The sequence below is a fragment of the Haliotis cracherodii genome, unplaced genomic scaffold, assembly GCF_022045235.1.
Source record: "Haliotis cracherodii isolate W230 unplaced genomic scaffold, xgHalCrac1.p SCAF_16, whole genome shotgun sequence".
In the NCBI taxonomy this organism is placed as follows: Eukaryota; Metazoa; Mollusca; class Gastropoda; order Lepetellida; family Haliotidae; genus Haliotis; species Haliotis cracherodii.
Window position 1 is genome coordinate 9,585,171 of NW_027266271.1, and position 19,214 is coordinate 9,604,384.

Here is a 19,214-nt window from a genome sequence, read left to right on the forward strand (position 1 = left end):
ACCATCTTTTATCGTCTTTTGGTATGACGCGACCTGGGATCGAACCTCGGACCTTCCGCACTCCGGGCGGACGTTCTACCACTAGACCGCGGAGGCGGCCTCATGAAAATAGATACGTTTACGTTGGCCAAACTCATTATTGTGCTCTGGTGGAAGTAACATAATAATCTGTCGTTTCATCATTGGTATATGGAGTGTTTCACAATTTCACTGTCGAGTTTCACATTATTGTCAACATCAGTGAGAGATGACGTTTGTTTACGGATGTGACGTCATAAGTTTGTCGCTGACTATGATAGACAGGAATTCTCTCCTTGTAACCCGTGGTAGGAATATTTAACATACTATGCTTTAACCAGTTGACGGGCCTGGCCAGATGAAACGCCTGTCTTTGTGGGATAAACAAGGTTATTACTATGCTGAACAAAATAAGCAAGAGATAGTGAATATTTTAGGGGATATTTTTATGAAATTATGAGTTCAGTCTTCACTACAAATAATAGCCCTTAAATATTCATGATCCCTAACTCCTTTCATAAGCCTAAGGAACACATTCATTATTGTATGCATTAAACCATAAACTTTACCAAAAACAGTAAGCGTGTCTAAATAACTTCGCTATAGACAGTAATCGATGGGATAAACAGCTCTTTATGAAAAAAAGGATATCACATTATGAGAACGCATTTTTAATTTGTATCTTAATTCAAGTTTCCGAGTGAAAGGTTACTTGCAAATAGAGCAATGGACGTGGAACGCCTATCTTGGGGACCTTTTTCACGGGGAACTCTTTCCATCGACACCGGATATCGAGACACTTAAGAGATGCCAAGCATCGCCTGGCTCAGTGTCCATCAACAGGTTCACCTAGAAGACAAGGTATACGTACTCATCTCCAGCAACATGGTGTCCATCAAGGCTCTCGGTCTTTCAGCTCTCTGTGTAGTGCTTTACTGTGAGTATCTTGTTTTTTTACCTACAACTTGAATTTGAAAACACATTGTTCCCGACATTTGTTTAAATAACGCACCTTTGACGAAGGGTTCAGGGATGAACGCCATGTTGTATCTTAAATAGCATTACCGCCCTGCATCTCAGACAACGGTGTGTTTAAGCGACCGATTTGGATTTGGCAGTCTGGAATTAACCTCTGTATTGCGGCTAAATAGTTGATGAACATACCTGCTCTATACAATTTGAAAATATAAAGAAATTAGCAAATTTATTCTTTCAGAAATCATATATATTATTGCTGTAAGAAAACGCGCCAGTCTCGTCTTCCTAAGAATAACAAAGATTTTTTTATTTGACACATACACTTTTATGTAGTAGTTGTCTAATAAAGATGAGGTAAGAGCGACGGACGTTTATGCAAGATAAAATCGCAGACAGTTCAGTGTAGTCAGCATCGTTATTATCAACTTACTCGTGACGATTTGTTAATGGTTAGATTTAAACCTGGAAGGAAGCACAAACTGCAGGTACAGTTTTCAAGATTATATGATATTCCTGTGTACTGGCGTGCGACAGAAAACTGTTGTTGGAACGCCTATTAACAATGAACATAAACTAAAGCTATGTGCTTTTGTGACTAGATTGAGTCATTAAACACACGTGACGCCCCTGCATCAGACTGGAGAGTACGGGATCTGTTTACACATAATTGACCCCAATTAATGCAGTACTCCGCGCATAGCATGGCTAGAATTCTTGCAAGGCTTTCCTCTAAACTGCCAGAGCAAATAGGCAAGCCGTGCTTGCCCGTCTGTTTCAGCTGGTATCCATTGTCTCATTGTAATTTCGATGCTGTTTCACTTTTTCTCCATATTTTATATTTTTTCCACTCTTACAATGCATTTGTAACATTATGCATTTAACTGTAGTTGACTGATTTTCCCACACTTGTGAATCGAGAGCGGAGGCATTTTCGTTAAACATTTCTCATTGTGTATGCTATTTTTCTTCTCAATTTTAATCTATTTCCGTCTCGTCGTGCAATGACATGTGTGCATATACTATATGCTCCAGTGGTCATAATATGCTCGGATCTGAGCAGAGATTGTGGAGTTCCATTAACAGACTCAGTGGCGGTCCTTATGCATAGGGACCTTGGGATGGTGGATCTTTAAGTCAGATAACGGAGATGATATTACCAAGCAAACACCACTGTGTAACAAAGTTTGTACTGAAGACGACGGTGTTTCGCAACTTGTGTCTGGTCAATATTGTCTTTAAGATATACATAAAGTTTTTATAGATATTCATGCATATTCATGAACCAAACCACGCCCCAGTGCATGAATTTCGCTAAAAAGTCCTGCATTTAAACATAAAACAAAATGTACGAGAACGTGTGTAATGGCAGAACTATCATATTGAATTAGATAGATATGGTTCAAAATAAGCCGCGAATAAACGATGTAACAATCCATTGTTTTGTTGCCGGAGGTACAAGCCCATTGTTATCAATGATTACATTTCTGTTGTGTGGACAGTGTTTAATGGGGGTTTCGTGGAGTGAAATACATATGTACAGATTAAATGAAACACATGTTGCTTTATGTGAAGATTTCTGCGACATAACTCTCTTCTCGTTTGACTTTTTTGGAAAACAACCTTTTCATGTTCAACGTAGTGAAAAGACTGATGAATATGTGTATCTTACACTATTTACATACTTCATTTACAAACATTCATTAATGTTCATATGAACGCATAGTGAATTTACATATACACATGTGTGTATAGTTACACATGTGCAAAATTACTTATGTGAGTAAATGCTGTGCATGTGAACGGGGTATAAGAAACCAAAAACGTCCAAAACGGAAATGACTCGAAAATGACCCCAAGTGATGAATCATTAACGCCTTTACATTTCGATCACCAGTCTCAGATTACACGTTGAATTCCACGGATGTTCCATCATTTACCCGTGGGATGTGTTTTGCTCGATGTATACGCGCAGTCATGCGGAGCAGATGACCCTATCTCGACATGAAGCACAAAAATGCCTCAGTGACTCACAGCTCCAGCCCCTGGGCTAAGTGCTACATCAAACCGTGCCTGGGCAACGGCGGTACTTACTTCTATACTTTATAACAGTGACTTATGACTAAGAACGCTTTGTGGAACGACGCCTTTGGCTATTATCTCTACTGACGCTAAGGGTCCGATCTTTAAATATTCTGGGGGTGGATGGGAGAATTGTGGTTAAAGGTAGGATATTTGTCATTGACTGAATCAAACATTCATATTTTCCCCTCTGAATGGATGAGCCGAACAATTTAATTTATTTTCACTTCACATAATTTATACCATCCATTATTTAATTTACGTAAAACATGCATATATCTTATTTACTCGCAGCAAAATTAGGACACATACACACATTATTTTATGCCATAATCATTTGCGTCCCCACTTCCCCTTTCCACCCACACATAGACCACAAAAACATTAAATGGTGCATTATAACTGTCGATCTCATAACACTCAGGCGAAAGCGATTTGAAAAAACCCACAAGCGAATCAAATTTTATTAATATGAGAGGACTGCCGCTTTGACATAGAAACAGATCAAATATGTTTGCTTGCAACACACTAGGATATATATATATTGACAGGTTTAAGAGAAATAGACGCTCACCACCCGACGAACATTTGCTGACTGAGTGTCAATGCGATTTGAAACATATACCTTCAGTGGCGTCATTCCACTAGCACTTACCATTTGGTCATGTCTTGGTAATCTTTAGTATTTTATTTCATATTTTGTGCAAAACAAGTTTTGACATTGCTATAACCTTGCCCTGACACCGAGGTATATGCATAGTGGCACAGTCCATTGCGTTCCGGGGGGTTCTTGGGATAGCCAAGACGTACAGACATTACAGCTTTGGACCAGTACATTACGTGTAACTTTCAGAACTATTGTATCATAGCAACCAACTCGGGATGCATTGACTACGGTATCGGTTGAAATAGTATGATATTTTGTGGAGATTATCGTACATCTGTGAAAACATTCATGCGTAGAGGTTGTCACGTGATCACACGTAGCTCGTCGTGTCCGTGCAAATAACAACTAACTTCGCATTCCTCGGTAAACTCGGCCACAGCACGCTTTACGCCTCCGGGTTAAAAAACATCCGCAGGGTTTGTGTAGTTCCGACCCCAACCATTTGATTTCTAACATGTGTGCTCAATTATTTGTACAATGAATAAAAGTAACGTACTGTATTTTTCTTTGTTTCGATTGAAATATTTTTATTCAGTAAAACAGGGTCTTGATTTTATTTTAGAAAAAAAACAATCCGACATTCCTCTTGGTTGTTCCCTTGCTTGTATTAACTGACCTCAGAAGCATCGTGAACTATTTCGGCCTAATGATAATATTACTAAAGATACAAAGACGATTATCATGATGATGTCGAGGGGAGGGGAGTAAACATGATGATGGCGATGATGATGACCAACTGGAGTGAAGCCATGTCTTGTATTTTGGATAGGTAATCACCACATTACCATCACCAGTCAGTTGCTCTCTCTCTCTCTCTCTCTCTCTCTCTCTCTCTCTCTCTCTCTCTCTCTCTCTCTCTCTCTCTCTCTCTCTCTCTCTCTCTCTCTCTGAGACGCATGTGTCACTCATCAACCATTATGATATATCGTTTTAGTATTTACAGGCAGCAGATAATAACGTTCCGTATCCAAGCAGAACAATTCTGCTCCTAACATAATTGATCTGGCAAACAGATGATCGATGGTGATAACCTTTATGAAATGGATTACTCTGACCCGATGATGGGAGGCACGACATCTGTATCAAATCTGCGTGTATGCAACATACACACCCATGAAATTAACACGCTACATAAATCACACCGTGACCCATTGCTGTCATGTATGTAGCATTCCGCATGATTTCTTCGTGCCCGGACAGGTGCGTCATCTATCATGTCGTGCAATGATATATTAATGTCGCTTACAAACAACGAGAACAAAATAGCGTATCCCTCACAAATAACGTCAGGTGTAAGAGTGGCCTTTGTGAATGTAGAAATGTCTTCTTTTTTCTGAATAAAAGTATATTTACAAAAGCTCCCAAATATGTTTTTGGTAAATGAAATGCGTACAAAATTACATCAAAGAAATATTAATGATATTGATGTTTTAAATATAACTCTCCAGATTCTGAATTTTTAAACGAACCGTTTTACTAGACAAACATTTAGTCAAAAATGAAGTTAACTTAATAATAACACTATTTCAAAGTATATATCTACAAAATAGAAAATAAAATCCAAATGGAGCCCAGAACAATGCTTAATTTCATTCAAGTCTTAGATTCAGTCTTTAATCTTTTCTATAGGGTGTGGGAGACAACCTACTGTTTTCCTAGAGAATCTTAAAAGCTGTTGTCAACCTGAGCTTTAGTTTCCGTCAATCATGATGGTCACGTGCCCCCAGTGTGTTTCCTCCTCACGTCGCCATGTCATCCCCACTTGTCGATTTCAAGGTGGGCGTTGCATGTTCTCCACCTGTCAATTATTATTGTCATGTCCTCAAAATACAATTAGTCGGAAGACCCTTTGTGACCACTCGTGGTTAAATGTGCGTTTTGTGTCTTTAACTCATTCATTTTACAGTTGGTACCCTCAGGGTGTCACATACTATGACGAAAGCAACATTCTGCTAGATATGTTAACAAAGAGGCTGGGTTGATATGTAACGCTTGCAAAATAACATGTATAGTAGCAGTCATATTTATATTAACTCATGCTTCGTCATATCAACACCATCAAAATCATCATTATCATCGCCGGAGTCAATAGCAACAATGCCAATCATAGAGATAAACGTCGGTTTGATGATGAGCATTGTCTACTTATCAGTTTAACAGCCGAACAAAGCAACAAATTAACCGTAAGGCAGGAACTGCATGTTCTGCTCACGCCTGCATTCACCGGTACAGCCTTGTCTGACATCCCTGTCGTAAACAGGTTATGCAAGCAGCGTGTTTATCCAACTGAGCACTCTGCGCCGAGTTCTGCTGCCCAGGCATGGCGGCGAGAAAATTCCAACACGGATAACCGATCGAGGTTTAAACAAACAACTGTTGTCAGATAGAAGACAAGGTCTGCTAGGTACAGAGATAGATAAGCCGGTCGTTGGATGGATAGATACATGGATAGACATATGACAGGTGTATAGACAGAAAAAACAGACAACACTATTACATCCGCTTCTTCCTCCGCCTATTGTAGACTATTAAGTGTAAGTTTCAGGACATGTTTATTTTCGGTTTCGTATGTAATTTGAGACATTGTCGCTTGAAATTCTGCTTGTTTCACGTGCCCGGTTAAACCTGATTGTGTTAAACTTGCATTATGGGTTGGTGTAAGTTTGTTCAGATAGTTTTATGCAATCAGTTTGCATTTTGTTCCCTGATAGGCGGTAAAGTGACACGAGCCTGTGCAGATATCAGGCCGGTGTATTGCAAAACGTAGCAAATCTGTCTTTGTGAAAATTGATACAGAATTATTCTATGAAAATGGGTATCGTGTATTGTATCGTCAAATGGAAATTCGCAATGGATTGATGAATCCATGAATCGTGACACATCCATTATTACTGCTGAATCCCTATCCCTCGACTGATGGAGAAGCTATGCTGCCTAGCAACGAGGAGAGTCGAGACTGGTGGCAGCGATAGTATAGATATATGAGAGTTCTGCTAACGGGCTAACTGTTAGGTCATTAGTAAAACGTATGAAATACCCCCTCTCTTCCTATCAAAAGTAAGTAAATACATATTCAGAATATATCTGAACCGGGTACAACATAACACTACGGAAGCCTTTTAAGGCCATTTTTTCTTGAAATTTCAAGATACTTACTAAGTTGAAATTTCAAGATAATAAGTTGAAATTTTAAGATTTTATCGTGAAATTTCAACGTATGTATCTTGAATTTTCAACATAGCATCTTGAAATTTCAACTAGATATCTTGCAATTTTTAGAAACGAAACTTTAAAAACCAAGTGACCCTAAAAGGTTTCCGCTTAACTCTCCTCGTGACAGTATCTAAATATAGTATCAAATGCCCCTCCCATCACCTGACTAGCATGGCCAGTTCTCCACATCTACACCTAGCCCTCCAGGTAGTGGCGTTGTCTTGACAGGTAAATAGCGTTGTGGTGAACATGGTGGTATAATGAGAAAACCGGTTCTGGCAATAGTCTCAGTGTAACCATCCAAATATGTCTGTATATTTTACGAGTAAACACTGCCTGCTATAACTGTTGGATCAGTGCAAGCGTCCAGTCCACTTCGTTGCCCCGAATTGTATTTGTTCTGATGGCTACCCAAATAGCACTCGCTTTCTGGTTAATTAATTCTGGCGTGTTGGGGGGGGGGGGGGGGGGGGGGGGGGGGGGGGGGGGCATTCTGTTGGGGGGGGCATTCTGTTGACACTGTCTTTTCGCTTGGTGGGTGTAACGTAGGTGTTTGACGGCGTACCAAGCTGTAGCCCCAAAGTCACTTTGCAAGCTTTTTTAAAAGATGTCATAGACACATGTCAGTGACATACATTAGACTGAGTGAGTGGAATTTGGCTTAACGCGGCTTTTAGCGCTAACTCAATCGCTATTATGATGTGCTCGGCCCATTAGCAGCTTACGTTGGGGTTGTTTATTAAGGGGTTGTTATTAATTTGTAAACATCCAAGATCAACATAATTTCAAGATTTTCCTAATTTAAGCCGGTAAGTCGTAATAGACTTGAAATAGTGTTCAAAGCGTGTTATGGTATACATCACTATCACTATCTCACTCACTTTTAGCACTATTTCAGTCATATCACGGCGGGGACGCCAAAAGTGGATTTCACACATTTTACAAATGTGGGGACTCGAACCCAGATCTTCGGATTGAGGAGTCAACTTTTTAACAACTAGGCTACCCTATTGCCGCCTTAACCCTAAACTCTAGAGTCATGGTCGTTGAATCGCACTCAATCACTCACTCGCAAATGACTGGTGCATTACCCACACATACAGGGAGTAAATATACAATTGATTCAGCTAAGAACCGAGTTTCACGAACATTATCGTGTCAAAACGTATCCTTGAATATACGTGCAAATTGTAAGACGGCTAATGTCCTTATTTTCTATACCGAATAATCAATTTTGTTCCATTTCTGTTCTATCCGTTCACTAAACCTCCTTATTATTCTCATTAGGCGTTCCTGTCGCCAGCTGAGAATATGAGAATATCAATGTGTAGGAGGTCGTGTCAGATTTACCCGATACTCGAGTGAGTGAGTGCGTGAATATTGCTTAACGCCGCATCGGCAACCCCAGTGCGCGTTTTAGTTAACATATCTCTCATAATGACGAATAGCAAAATGTCCCGTTATTGTTCATAATAACATCATTGTTCCAAAACAGCATTTCATGAACATCAGTTCAAATAATATTTCTGGACCAACTTTATCACTAATAACACGAAATAACACTGAATGTTTTCAATTTGACCTTAGTTTGCTATTCGAAAACAACGTATATTTAGACCCCATCCTAGAGTCTAAAAAGATAACTAAATGAGAGTACAGTAGACTACGGTTATAACGAACACGCTTATAACGAACTGACGATATAACGAACTTACGTTTTTGGTCCCGACTATTTGCTGTAGTTATGCTGTATATTTGATTATAACGAACTACGGTTATAACGAACTAAAATAAGTAGTCCCTTTGAGTTCGTTATAACCGTACTTTACTGTATTCTCATATGAGCATTATTACCGAAAGGAACGCTTTTTAGGTCGTGTATTTTGCTTCATCTCAATAGGTTGTACATATTAATCAATGTACCTATACATTCGTTGTTTACATGTATACAGACATTGAAGGTAAACAGGAAGCAATCGTTGTACGTGTGTAGATTTCAAGCTGGAACGTGAAACCAACAGCTGTTTTTTTCCTCGGGGAAGCTAGCATCTCCATCAATGGATACCTCCCACAGCTTCAAGGACGGCCAATGAGTGCATGCTAACGCTGCCGTCACTGCCAAGAGAACTGCTTGAGGAGAACCGGAGAGTTAACCTTATGTTAAACGCACCATTCCACTATGGATCCTATATATAGTTTTATTGCCCTTGAGTGGAAGTAGGAACACATAAACAGATGACATCACCGGTTTGGGGTATTTCAAAATGGCGCAACTAAGACAGTGGTCATGCTTTAAGACGAAATGCTGAGTAGGCTATTTTAAAACATTGTTTTTATGTGCGTCTGTTATTTTATCTACCACTGCTTGAGCAGACCCAGACTAAGCCGAGAAACATTACGAAAATCACCGACTAAAAACTCGTAAACGACATCAGCCATTTTGCTAGGTACAAAACGTGTACGTGGGGTTGGGGGGGGGGGGGGGGGGGTGAAATTGTCTCTTCTCTCCTCTCAGTGACTGTGGACGGGTGACTTTGAGGTGTGATCCCAGATGCGCGAAGGCACCTTTGTTATTTTGGAACACGTGTCGAATAGCTAATGGTGACACGCCTACAGTTTAGGCAGTAATTTGTTTGTATCGTAGGTGGAGACAAAGGCCTCATCGTGAGACGACAGAAGGCAGTATTTTCATCAGGGGGTGTTGTCAGGAACCAGGTCGATAGCCCCGATGGTGTGTCATACATAAACCGTTAGACCTTTCCTGTTGAAGGTTATGAAGCTAGCGTTGTGTTTACCTCGAGTCACCATAGACGTGTCAAACATAACGGGGCATCACAGATCAATCATTTTCATCAGTCAGTACATCGTGATAATGTTTTTGTATTCACCCTTTCGGCACTACTTTCATTGAGCGTTTATATTTTATATTTTCAACAATATATGTTCTATGTCACTTTAAAATACGATAGTATCTATTTGAACATATTAACATGAACATGGAAACATATGTGTTTATTTGGATAGACAAGAATGTTATATTGTCCGCTTATGGATATTGTTTTCCACAGGGCAATTTTTGCCTCGACACCGGGAATGTTTCTTTCGTCCAATGGGTGTGGTGAGTCAGCGGCTGTTTCTTCAGCTAAGCCAGCTTACCTACTATTGCGTGTACCAGATAACTCAGTATGAAACAAGCGTAGATTGATGTAGACAGTTACTGATTCCACTGTTCTGAAATGTACATTATTACTGACGTCAGCACTATATTATAATTATCACCAGTGGGTTTCATTACTTTCATTTTAAATGAATGCCATGCTTGGACACGGAACGTTATTATCTGCTGCCTGTAAATACTAAAACGATATATCATAATGGTTAATGGGCGATATACAGGAGAGAGAGAGAGAGAGAGAGAGAGAGAGAGAGAGAGAGAGAGAGAGAGAGAGAGAGAGAGAGAGAGAGAGAGACTAACACACCATCATTATCATCCTTGTCGTCATCGTTGTCATTATTTATATCATATCATTCCAGTCAGCGTTGCTGATGCTGCAAGCGACGGCAGCTGTGGAACATTCTCCAAGGCTAAGTTCGACGTATGTGTTGCCTCGTTCTCCACCGCCAACCTCCTCAACATCGACGACCGTAAAGCTCGTATCGCCGCCGGCAACACCACCTGTCCCACCGACATCTTAGTCGAGAGTTGCACGTACGTTCTGAGATCAATCATCATCTAACATTGAATATGAATTATGAATAGCTTAGAGCAATAAGGGCCAATGTCATATGGAGTCCCTTTTCAGAAAAGGTATGCAAACCATAACCATATATGCATGCTAATGAAATTGTTTTATTCACCGATAAATTCCTAAATTTTAACACATTCTGACAGCAGACATATAAATGTTGTTAAAAAGAACATTTAAAAAAAGGGAAATAAACTTACGTTTTTGATTTGGGTAATGGTGGAAAGGGCCAGTGTCTGTAGTTTGGCCCTTTTTACCCTCAGGCATTTGCATGGGATTTAGCACGTGTGAGAGTGATAAACTACTACTGAAAATACAAACACATACTATTGAAGTTCTTTTAAATGATTTGCACTAATGCCAACTTTATTGAAAGAGTTGAAACATAATAATAACATTCAAAATCTCCCGAACAACCAGTCTCAGCCACACACGGAAATGAGAGCTAAAGGGGCCAAAATATAGCAAAGTGACTTTGGCCCTTTTGGAAAATGACTTTGCCCTTATTATAGGTCGCTATGTTTCAAAAACATATCAATGAAAACATACAATTTTTTTTTCTACAAGTAGACAAGAACTCATAGATGTTATATATGTAATAATATGCAAAAAGGGCCAAAGTGCATTTTGCATTGGCCCCTTAAGGCTCTAAGCTCTTAAAATGTTCAGGCCTTTTAATATACATGCATAGATATTAATTATTTATATTATTTTAGGCCTGAGAGAGGTATTTCTATATTCCCAACCAAAAACATACACGTTATCTTTTTTAAAACTACTACCCCTGATTATCAAATGGGCCGTCTCTGTTTACAGGGACATGTGTCATACCTTTGTTTTTTTCCGGACCCTAGAGAATAAAAAACTAATCCAGTTCAAGTCCAGAATGAGTTGGCAATTTAGCACTGTCCTTAGCTCTTTTTGGATCTTATTTATTAATTTTTTTTATGTATATTTAGATAAGAAAACATTATTTCCTGGAACTAAATGTTGGTCAAGCTAGGCGTTTGTGAGATGTGGAATACGTATTTATTGTGTCTGTCTATGTTTCCTTGTAGAGCTTTCAACGTCATGATTAAGTGTGTCAACGCTTTTGGTTTCCCCGAGGGCTGCGAGATGGAGATGGACAAGGAGCTGAGTAAGATACAAGATAATTTTAATGAGATGTTAATACACCCTTAACTCGATCACTAGTTGAAGATCCGGGGTAGAATAGGTCTTCAGCAACCCATGCTTGTCGTAAGACGCGACTAACGGGATCGGTTGACAGGCTCACTGACTTGGCTGATTAATATGTACAAGGTATCTCTGTTGTAGTCCATATACTGTCGGGCAAAAGAAAGTACACACCCATACTGATGGTGGCTAAAAATTAAACATCACGAAATGTTTTTTTCGATGGTGATGTATTTGATACGGTACCATAGTTGTGTTCTGGACCTCAGGTTTACACTGACTGTTTCGCCGCTATTTTAATAACGTTTGAACTTTTTTTGTCTAATTCAATTTTTTAGTGTACACTGTCTTTTCCCCAGGAGTGTATTATTCCCCTTCGTGACATTTCCAGGGCCCTATAATACCATTATAATGCCTGCTTCACCACCGACGTTCATTGTTTTCAGAGAACCAGCAGTTCGAGTGTACCTACAAGGAATTGGAAGCGATCTGCCCCCTCGCTACTAAACTCGGTACGCTTGGATTTGAGTTTGTTATTTGTGCTTTATTTTAATTCAAAATAATGTCATTGTAATAACTGGTTTAAAGTTAAGGTGAATTTGATTTGGTTGTAGGTTTGCTCCATTTAAGATCAAAACAATGTAATAAAAAGTTCTTTTTGTTACCTGTAACAATTCTATGTAAAAAATATCTGGCGAACGTTTTCATGTCCAAAGCATTGTTCTCAATTTGTTGTTTCCGTTTTCTGTTTGATAAATAAATGTTGTTTTTCCTCACCAGGTGGCGCCGCCAGCACTGTGGTCAGCATTTCCCTTCTGGCAGCCTGCCTCATCGCCGCCATCTTTAAATATTAAATTTACACCAACGACTTCTTTTAGCAGGTAAATTGGAATCTTTTTCTGTGTGATATTATGTTTCAATCGTGATGCTTGACTCTACCCATAAGACACGTCACCCGTGAAGATCTAGGTTAGCACTGTCTTCAGAAACCCATTCTTGTCGTAAGAGGCGACTAACGGGATCGGGTGGTCAGGCTGGCTGGCTTGACTGATGCATGTCATCGTATCGCAATTGCAAGGATCGATGCTCATGGTGTCAATCACTACGTATTTATTTTGCAACTATCTAATGTTTTCTATTCAAACTTCGACTGAATGGAAATATGCAATAACCAATACTCCATTTTACGATAACATATACTATATATTATTCTAACTTTACTCTAATTTCAAATAATCAGGGGTCACGGGTGGCCCAGTCGTCTGAGGCGCCGCGATTCGCTGTGCAGAGTTGCGTCCCTTGGGCACGCCAGAAACCTAGGATTGTTGGTTCGAATCCCGGTTCGCCCCGATTATGTTTCTAGGTTTGTCAGCACCGTACCGTGCCCGTGTGTTTCACCGAAGTGGTAAACGTCTGAGACCTGCATCACTTCGGGCTTTCCTCTCACATTAAGCTGACACGCCGTGATATATCTGGAACTATTTGTACTTTTTATATTGTCATCGGTTTTTGTTTTTGTTCTCCCAGGAAGGCGCCCAGCTTTTGTAGGCCTATACGGAACAACTAGACAAGACAATTCTCCACCAAGATGAACACCAATTAGTCGTTAGACGATTAAAAAATCTTTTCACAAAACTGAAAAGGAATTCACACATAATATTCACACCGGTAAAGAGACCGTCTCGGTCTATGATTTTACCGCAGCAAACATGTGCTAGCGCCCACTGCATCAAACGGAGTTACCTCCCTTCCACAACGCTAACTCGTCGCAAAGCCTCCCAATACCAGATATTCTCGTACTCCGAACCTTGTCAGTGCAATAATCATAAGGCGACAATTTGTAACCGTTATAGGATATGTGCCTTCTCCGAACCTATGCTAATTTCTAAAAAAAATTTTTTTATCGTTTTTATTATTTTAAGGAGGGATGTTGTTGGTTTCGCTGAGGCCCGTGTTGGTCTGTGAAGCACGTCCGATATCCTTGCCTCCCCGAATACTCATTGTATGTAGTACAAAACAGTAATTGTAAAAGCTTGTAATCTCGATAATGTTTGACACATATGGTTGTTTTCGTTTTTTCCCATTGAACTCATACAGAAAACTCTTATCAAAATCCTTTTTTATTTTTCTAATAATTTACATCGTATGTATATATCTGTCTTTGAATTTAGATATAAACATATTAACATGTAAGACTTGTTTTGTGTTTTTGTTCATGATATAGATATGTTTTCTTTGAGAGCAATGGCCATTCCCTGAAACAGGGGGTCCTTGTTAAAGGAGCGATGGGTAGCTCAATGTTTTAGCGTTTGTTCGTCACGTTTAAGTCCCAGGATGGTGCACAGTGTTATTATAAAGGGACGTGGTTGGTCTCGTTGTGGTAAATTGTTCGCTCATCATCAGACCCGGGTTTGATTTCCCAACATGGTTACAACGTGTTAAGCCCATTCTTGTTTTCCTCCTTGGAGATATGATAGGAATATGGATAGAAGCGGCGTAAAACCATACTCAGTCTGTGTCTTTGCGCCACGAGGCTGCAGTTTTGCTAACAGTGATGCCTAGTTCACCACATGAATACCTGTTGAGGTTGTCCTTGGTGTTTTCGTGATTGATGCTAATTACAACAATATTCGTAATTGTTTACGTTTTTCTAATTGACTGAAAACAACACACATATTGACAACATGTATAAATTGGTTATATTAGTTTGAAAAAGAATTTGATGTGAACCCTCGCGTTCAATATTATTGCACTTATTAGCGACATGCATGCACGTGTGTGTGGCTGCTTGTACTAGTCCGGACTAAAGACGATTTTTTGTCCTAGCCCACTGAGATACCATGCCGCAGTTTAACATGAACACCCCACTCCGGCACAGTATATTGACTCTAGCCGACCAGTCCTTGTTTTAGCCGAGCGCTAGGCAGGGTAACAATAAGTATCATCTTTTAACATCTTTGTTATGACGCGGTCGGGGATTGAACCCCTGACCTTCCGCTCTCCGGTCGGGCGCTCTGCCACTAGATCACGACGACGGTCAATTTGTTAAATATATTTAGATAATTAAGTAATGACGAAAATAATATAATATGAAGACTAAGCATACATGCACAGTTATTGTCTTCTACTATTCATATTTAGGTTACATATTACATGTCGACGATAATAGTGACAGTGCGCGAGTTAGGCTTAACATGACAACCTTGATTACTTCAATGACATCATAAAAGGTCAGCTTATCATGTACAATGACGACATTTGGATGCAGTATTCGGGATTCGAACCCGTAATATTCATAGGTGCATGGTATATTTGCATACTTGATAACACAATCACCAAGGTGATTTTTTTGAAGGGGGGAGGGGATTATATTATTGTTATACCTAGTCGATGTTTGTATTTACGTAAAGGCAGTCTTTGAGGCTTCATTAAAAGCACTCATTAATCCCCCAATGAGACTTCAATATTGTCTTAGTTGTGACGCACGAGTTCTTTTCTACCCATAAGTCCTGTGCAGAAGGGAATTCCATTCTCACGAATTTAGGTCACGTGCATAGGTCTTCCAGTCTTTGGGAATCGGACGGAAAATATGAAGATGACTTGTCGCAGGCTTTCATACTTTGGTGCCAACTCACCAAATCAATCGAGATTGGGATTCAAACCCACAATTTGAATGGTGCCTACTTGATCAAACAAAGGCCAACTTTCAGGTAGCCGGATTGTCTTATTGTTGTTTCCTGTAGATATGAGTCCATGGTGGGTATTTCTTCAGTCCACAGGGGCGGTCGGGTAGCCTAGTGGTTAAAGCGTTCGCTCGTCACGCAGACGACTCGGGTTCGATTCCCGACATGGGTACAATGTGTGAAGCCCATTTCTGGTGTCCCCCGCCGTGATATTGCTGGAATATTGCTAAAAGCGGCGTAAAACCATACTCACTTACTCACTCTTTAGTCCACAAATACGAGGACTGGGTCGTTATACCGTGTGTACAGGCTGATTGTGTGACACCATTGTTCACAGCCAGGAACGTTAATCATTCTACCAATGGGGTCAAAATGCTGGAATGACATTAAGACAGTCATCACAGTGTTCACAGTGAGGATTCCATAAAGCTACATTCAACACTCGAGTACGTGAGGCTGCGTTTCAGCAACATTCCAGCAATCACATGGCCTGGGACATAAAATTGGCTTAACATATTGCACCCTTGTGGGGAATTAAGCTGGGGCTTTCCGCACGCTCAGAGAACGTTTTAACCACTGGGCTACCCTAATGTGAATCAGTGTGTGAATAACATCCGCCCGGAATTCAGTAGATGTTCTTCCTGAAATATGTAAAGTCACGGCCATAAGAAACTTTACCATAGTTTTAAATCACTCCAGTTAAAAAAATACAAATGATAGGTGCATGATGTAAGATGTATTGAAAAGATCAAATTATCAACGAAATCAACATTTAAATTAACAGTCATACAGCATCCGATATTGGCATGACAGTTGCCCGAATTGAGGTGGGGCAGCAAGAACAAGCCTTGAACGTAATGGACATAGGTGGCGATGGTGGTGAAATGGGGTTTAACGTCGCGTCCAAGATTATTGCACTTATATAGCGACGTGCATGTACGTGTGTGTGTTTGTGTGGCTGCTTGTACTAGTCTGGACCTATGCCGATTTATAGTGCTAGCTCACTGAGATACCATGCAGCAGTTTAACATGAATACCCCACTCAGACACAGTATACTGACTCCGAGCCGACCAGCCCTTGTTTTAACCCCTTAATGCCGAGCGCCAGACAGGGTAACAACAAGTACCATCTTTTAACGTCTTTTGGTATGACGCGGCCGGGGATCGAACCCCGGACCTTCCGCTCTCCGGGCGGACGCTCTATCACTAGACCACGGAGGCGGTAATGGACAAAGGGCCCACACATCTAAACTCACTAGTTCATTGACATGTAACATTAATAGCGTGTATGACCACCCTCTGCTACAAGACACGCTCAAAAAACTCTCTGGCGCACAAAAATGTCAGTCGTCTGATGACGTCACGTGGGACACGTCGCCATTCTCCTTGGAGGGCCTTGCTCAGTTCTTGGCGGTTTGCTGGAGGATGTCGTCACTGCCGAACAACACGACGATCCATTACGTGCCATGGGGGACATGTCTATGGGGAACGTGTCTTGGGAGTGTGCAGGCCACGGCAACAGGTTGTAAAAATGCACCCAAAACGTTAGGCATTTAAAACAAATTCAACAGTTACAATAGCCATTACTTTCGCAAGGGCGGATCCAGCATTTTCAAAAAGGAGGGGTCCCCACTAGCAAAATCCTGTCTCGTTGGGGATGGGGTGGGGGGTTGTCCACAACATACTACATTTGGGTTTTGACAAAATGGTGTGTGTGTGGGCTAAGACAGGCGCCCCACCTCTGGATCCGCTTATGTTTCGTGAGTTTCGTGATTACTTCATTGCTGACAATGCCATTCAATAAATCAGCAGGGAGGACTTATGAGATATAGAATTAATGAGATCATTAAGGGAATCAGTATACGTTGAATCGCCGGTAAGTCTCGGTAATTTGTTATCACGATACAATCCCGTCTTCATGGTCTGGTGTGTTGTCTTGACGAATGATGTATAAGGACACGTGACAAAGGCGGGTCAGGCTCGAACATCTTAAAAAGATACCTTCAACACTAGCAAGGTGTGCGGGTTTTACAGTCAGTCGATCGAGTGGAATCTCGATCGGCTATACACATCTTGATGAGCCTGTCCTAGCCTGTCCTGTCCAAATACTTGTGTATTGAGAGATGGACTGAAGCTTTGTAATGTTTCAAGTCTTGTGTTGTGTTAATACTTGTATGTGCGGGCGCCGGTACACGAATGCTTATGTTTTTAGGTAATTAGGAGCAACTGTGGTCGGACCCTTCGCTCCTTGACTTAGCGACCCTCGCCGAACTCCGGCAAGTTGTAGAGTCATTGCTTACTATGACCATGAAGACACAGAGACGCAATACGCTTAGGTAACTGTTCTAGGGTCCCTTTGGCGCTCCAATCGCCTTTACGACAACTGCAAGGAAGTTCTGCGCGATTTGGGCTGTAAGGGGTCTATGTCATGCTGATAAAGGACACCACGTAGAAGCTGTTGTAGAAATGGTAGGACAATCGGACGGAGAATGTGGGTTGTCAAAATTCCGTTTACGATGACCACTGGTGTTCTCTCCTGTCCACACATTCCTCCCCACACCATAACGCCCCCTCCACCATACGGCACGACCTCCTGAACTCACCATGCCGTCGTTTGTTCTCCCCTTCGGCGGTAAACGCGCTGTCTTCCATCACCTGTGAACAGACAGAACCGGCTTTCATTAGTGAAGACGACCCTCTGCCAGTCATGTCGCTGCCAACGACGTACAGTCCGGGCCCATCTCAATCTCTGACGACGATCTTGGGCTGCCAATAACTGTCCTCTGTTATGTTTGTGAGCACTAATTCTTTGAGCCCTCAGCCGCCTTGCCAGTGTCTGTCGACTACCCATATGCCCTAAAGGCATTCGTCGCTGGTGACGTCAGTGTCCTTAATCGATTCCGGAGACAAGTTCTCAAGTACCAGTCTTCATTGGGCGAAGTTACCCTGGGGCTGCGTGTTCTTGGTCTTATGTCTGTCCGATCTGTCTGAAACGTTGCATCAGGTTAGTTACAGCAACACGGGAGCAATCAAAGGTTCTGGCAATGTGGGCAGGGGTGGCTCCCATCTGTGTCATACCCAGGTCAAGCTTCCGTTGTTTCGGGTGTCAGTCGTGGCATTTCTGTGGTGTGTTTTTCTTTTTATCAGTGTGAGTGTCTGACATGATGTCCGTATCATTCTAAAAGAAAGTGCTGTTACTTTCTGCATAGAGCATTGTTGTGTTTGGACGATGTGCTTTGCATTGATTTAGTTTTAACTTGAGTTTTTTTAAAAATTGCAATTTCATTTTTAAACGTTATCCAGTATGAAATATTTGACTAATAAAGTGAGTGTGGTTTGTATTTCAGTTATATCACGACATCAATTTAATATTATTTCAATATAAGTCCGTTGTGATGCGAGTTTTATGTGTTTACCAATTGGATTAACCCATGAGCGCGGGTATGGTGATGACAAACTTCAAACAAAATAATGGGATTCGAACCCACAATCATAGATTTCCGGTACACCTAAGGGAGGCAAGTCTGCTCAGCGAATCGAAATATCTCAACTGTAAGAATAATATTTTTATTCACTTTTCATATCATGAAACATACCAGTGATAAGACAATATCAACTGTACATAATACTGTGCTCCCTTGAGTAAAGTGCAAC

At 40.9% G+C, this 19,214-nt stretch overlaps 1 protein-coding gene across 1 annotated transcript; it reads left to right on the forward strand.

Moving 5' to 3' along the window:
• Positions 1–795: 795 nt before the first annotated feature.
• On the forward strand, positions 796–14,070 carry LOC139463371 (uncharacterized). The gene is made up of 6 exons (XM_071244630.1): positions 796–955; positions 10,490–10,664; positions 11,760–11,839; positions 12,324–12,389; positions 12,658–12,758; positions 13,405–14,070. The coding sequence occupies exons 1-5, from the start codon at positions 826–828 to the stop codon at positions 12,729–12,731; spliced, it is 525 nt and encodes a 174-aa protein (XP_071100731.1). The 5' UTR covers positions 796–825; the 3' UTR covers positions 12,732–12,758; positions 13,405–14,070.
• The last annotated feature ends 5,144 nt before the right edge of the window (positions 14,071–19,214 follow it).

What these genes read in the sequence shown, in the direction of transcription:
- LOC139463371 (XM_071244630.1), top strand. Translation starts at nt 826, where the DNA reads ATGCCAAGCATCGCCTGGCTCAGTGTCCATCAACAGGTTCACCTAGAA. An exon ending in TCTCTGTGTAGTGCTTTACT is followed by an intron (nt 956 to 10,489) that starts GTGAGTATCTTG and finishes ATATCATTCCAG; the next exon opens with TCAGCGTTGCTGATGCTGCA. An exon ending in ATCTTAGTCGAGAGTTGCAC is followed by an intron (nt 10,665 to 11,759) that starts GTACGTTCTGAG and finishes GTTTCCTTGTAG; the next exon opens with AGCTTTCAACGTCATGATTA.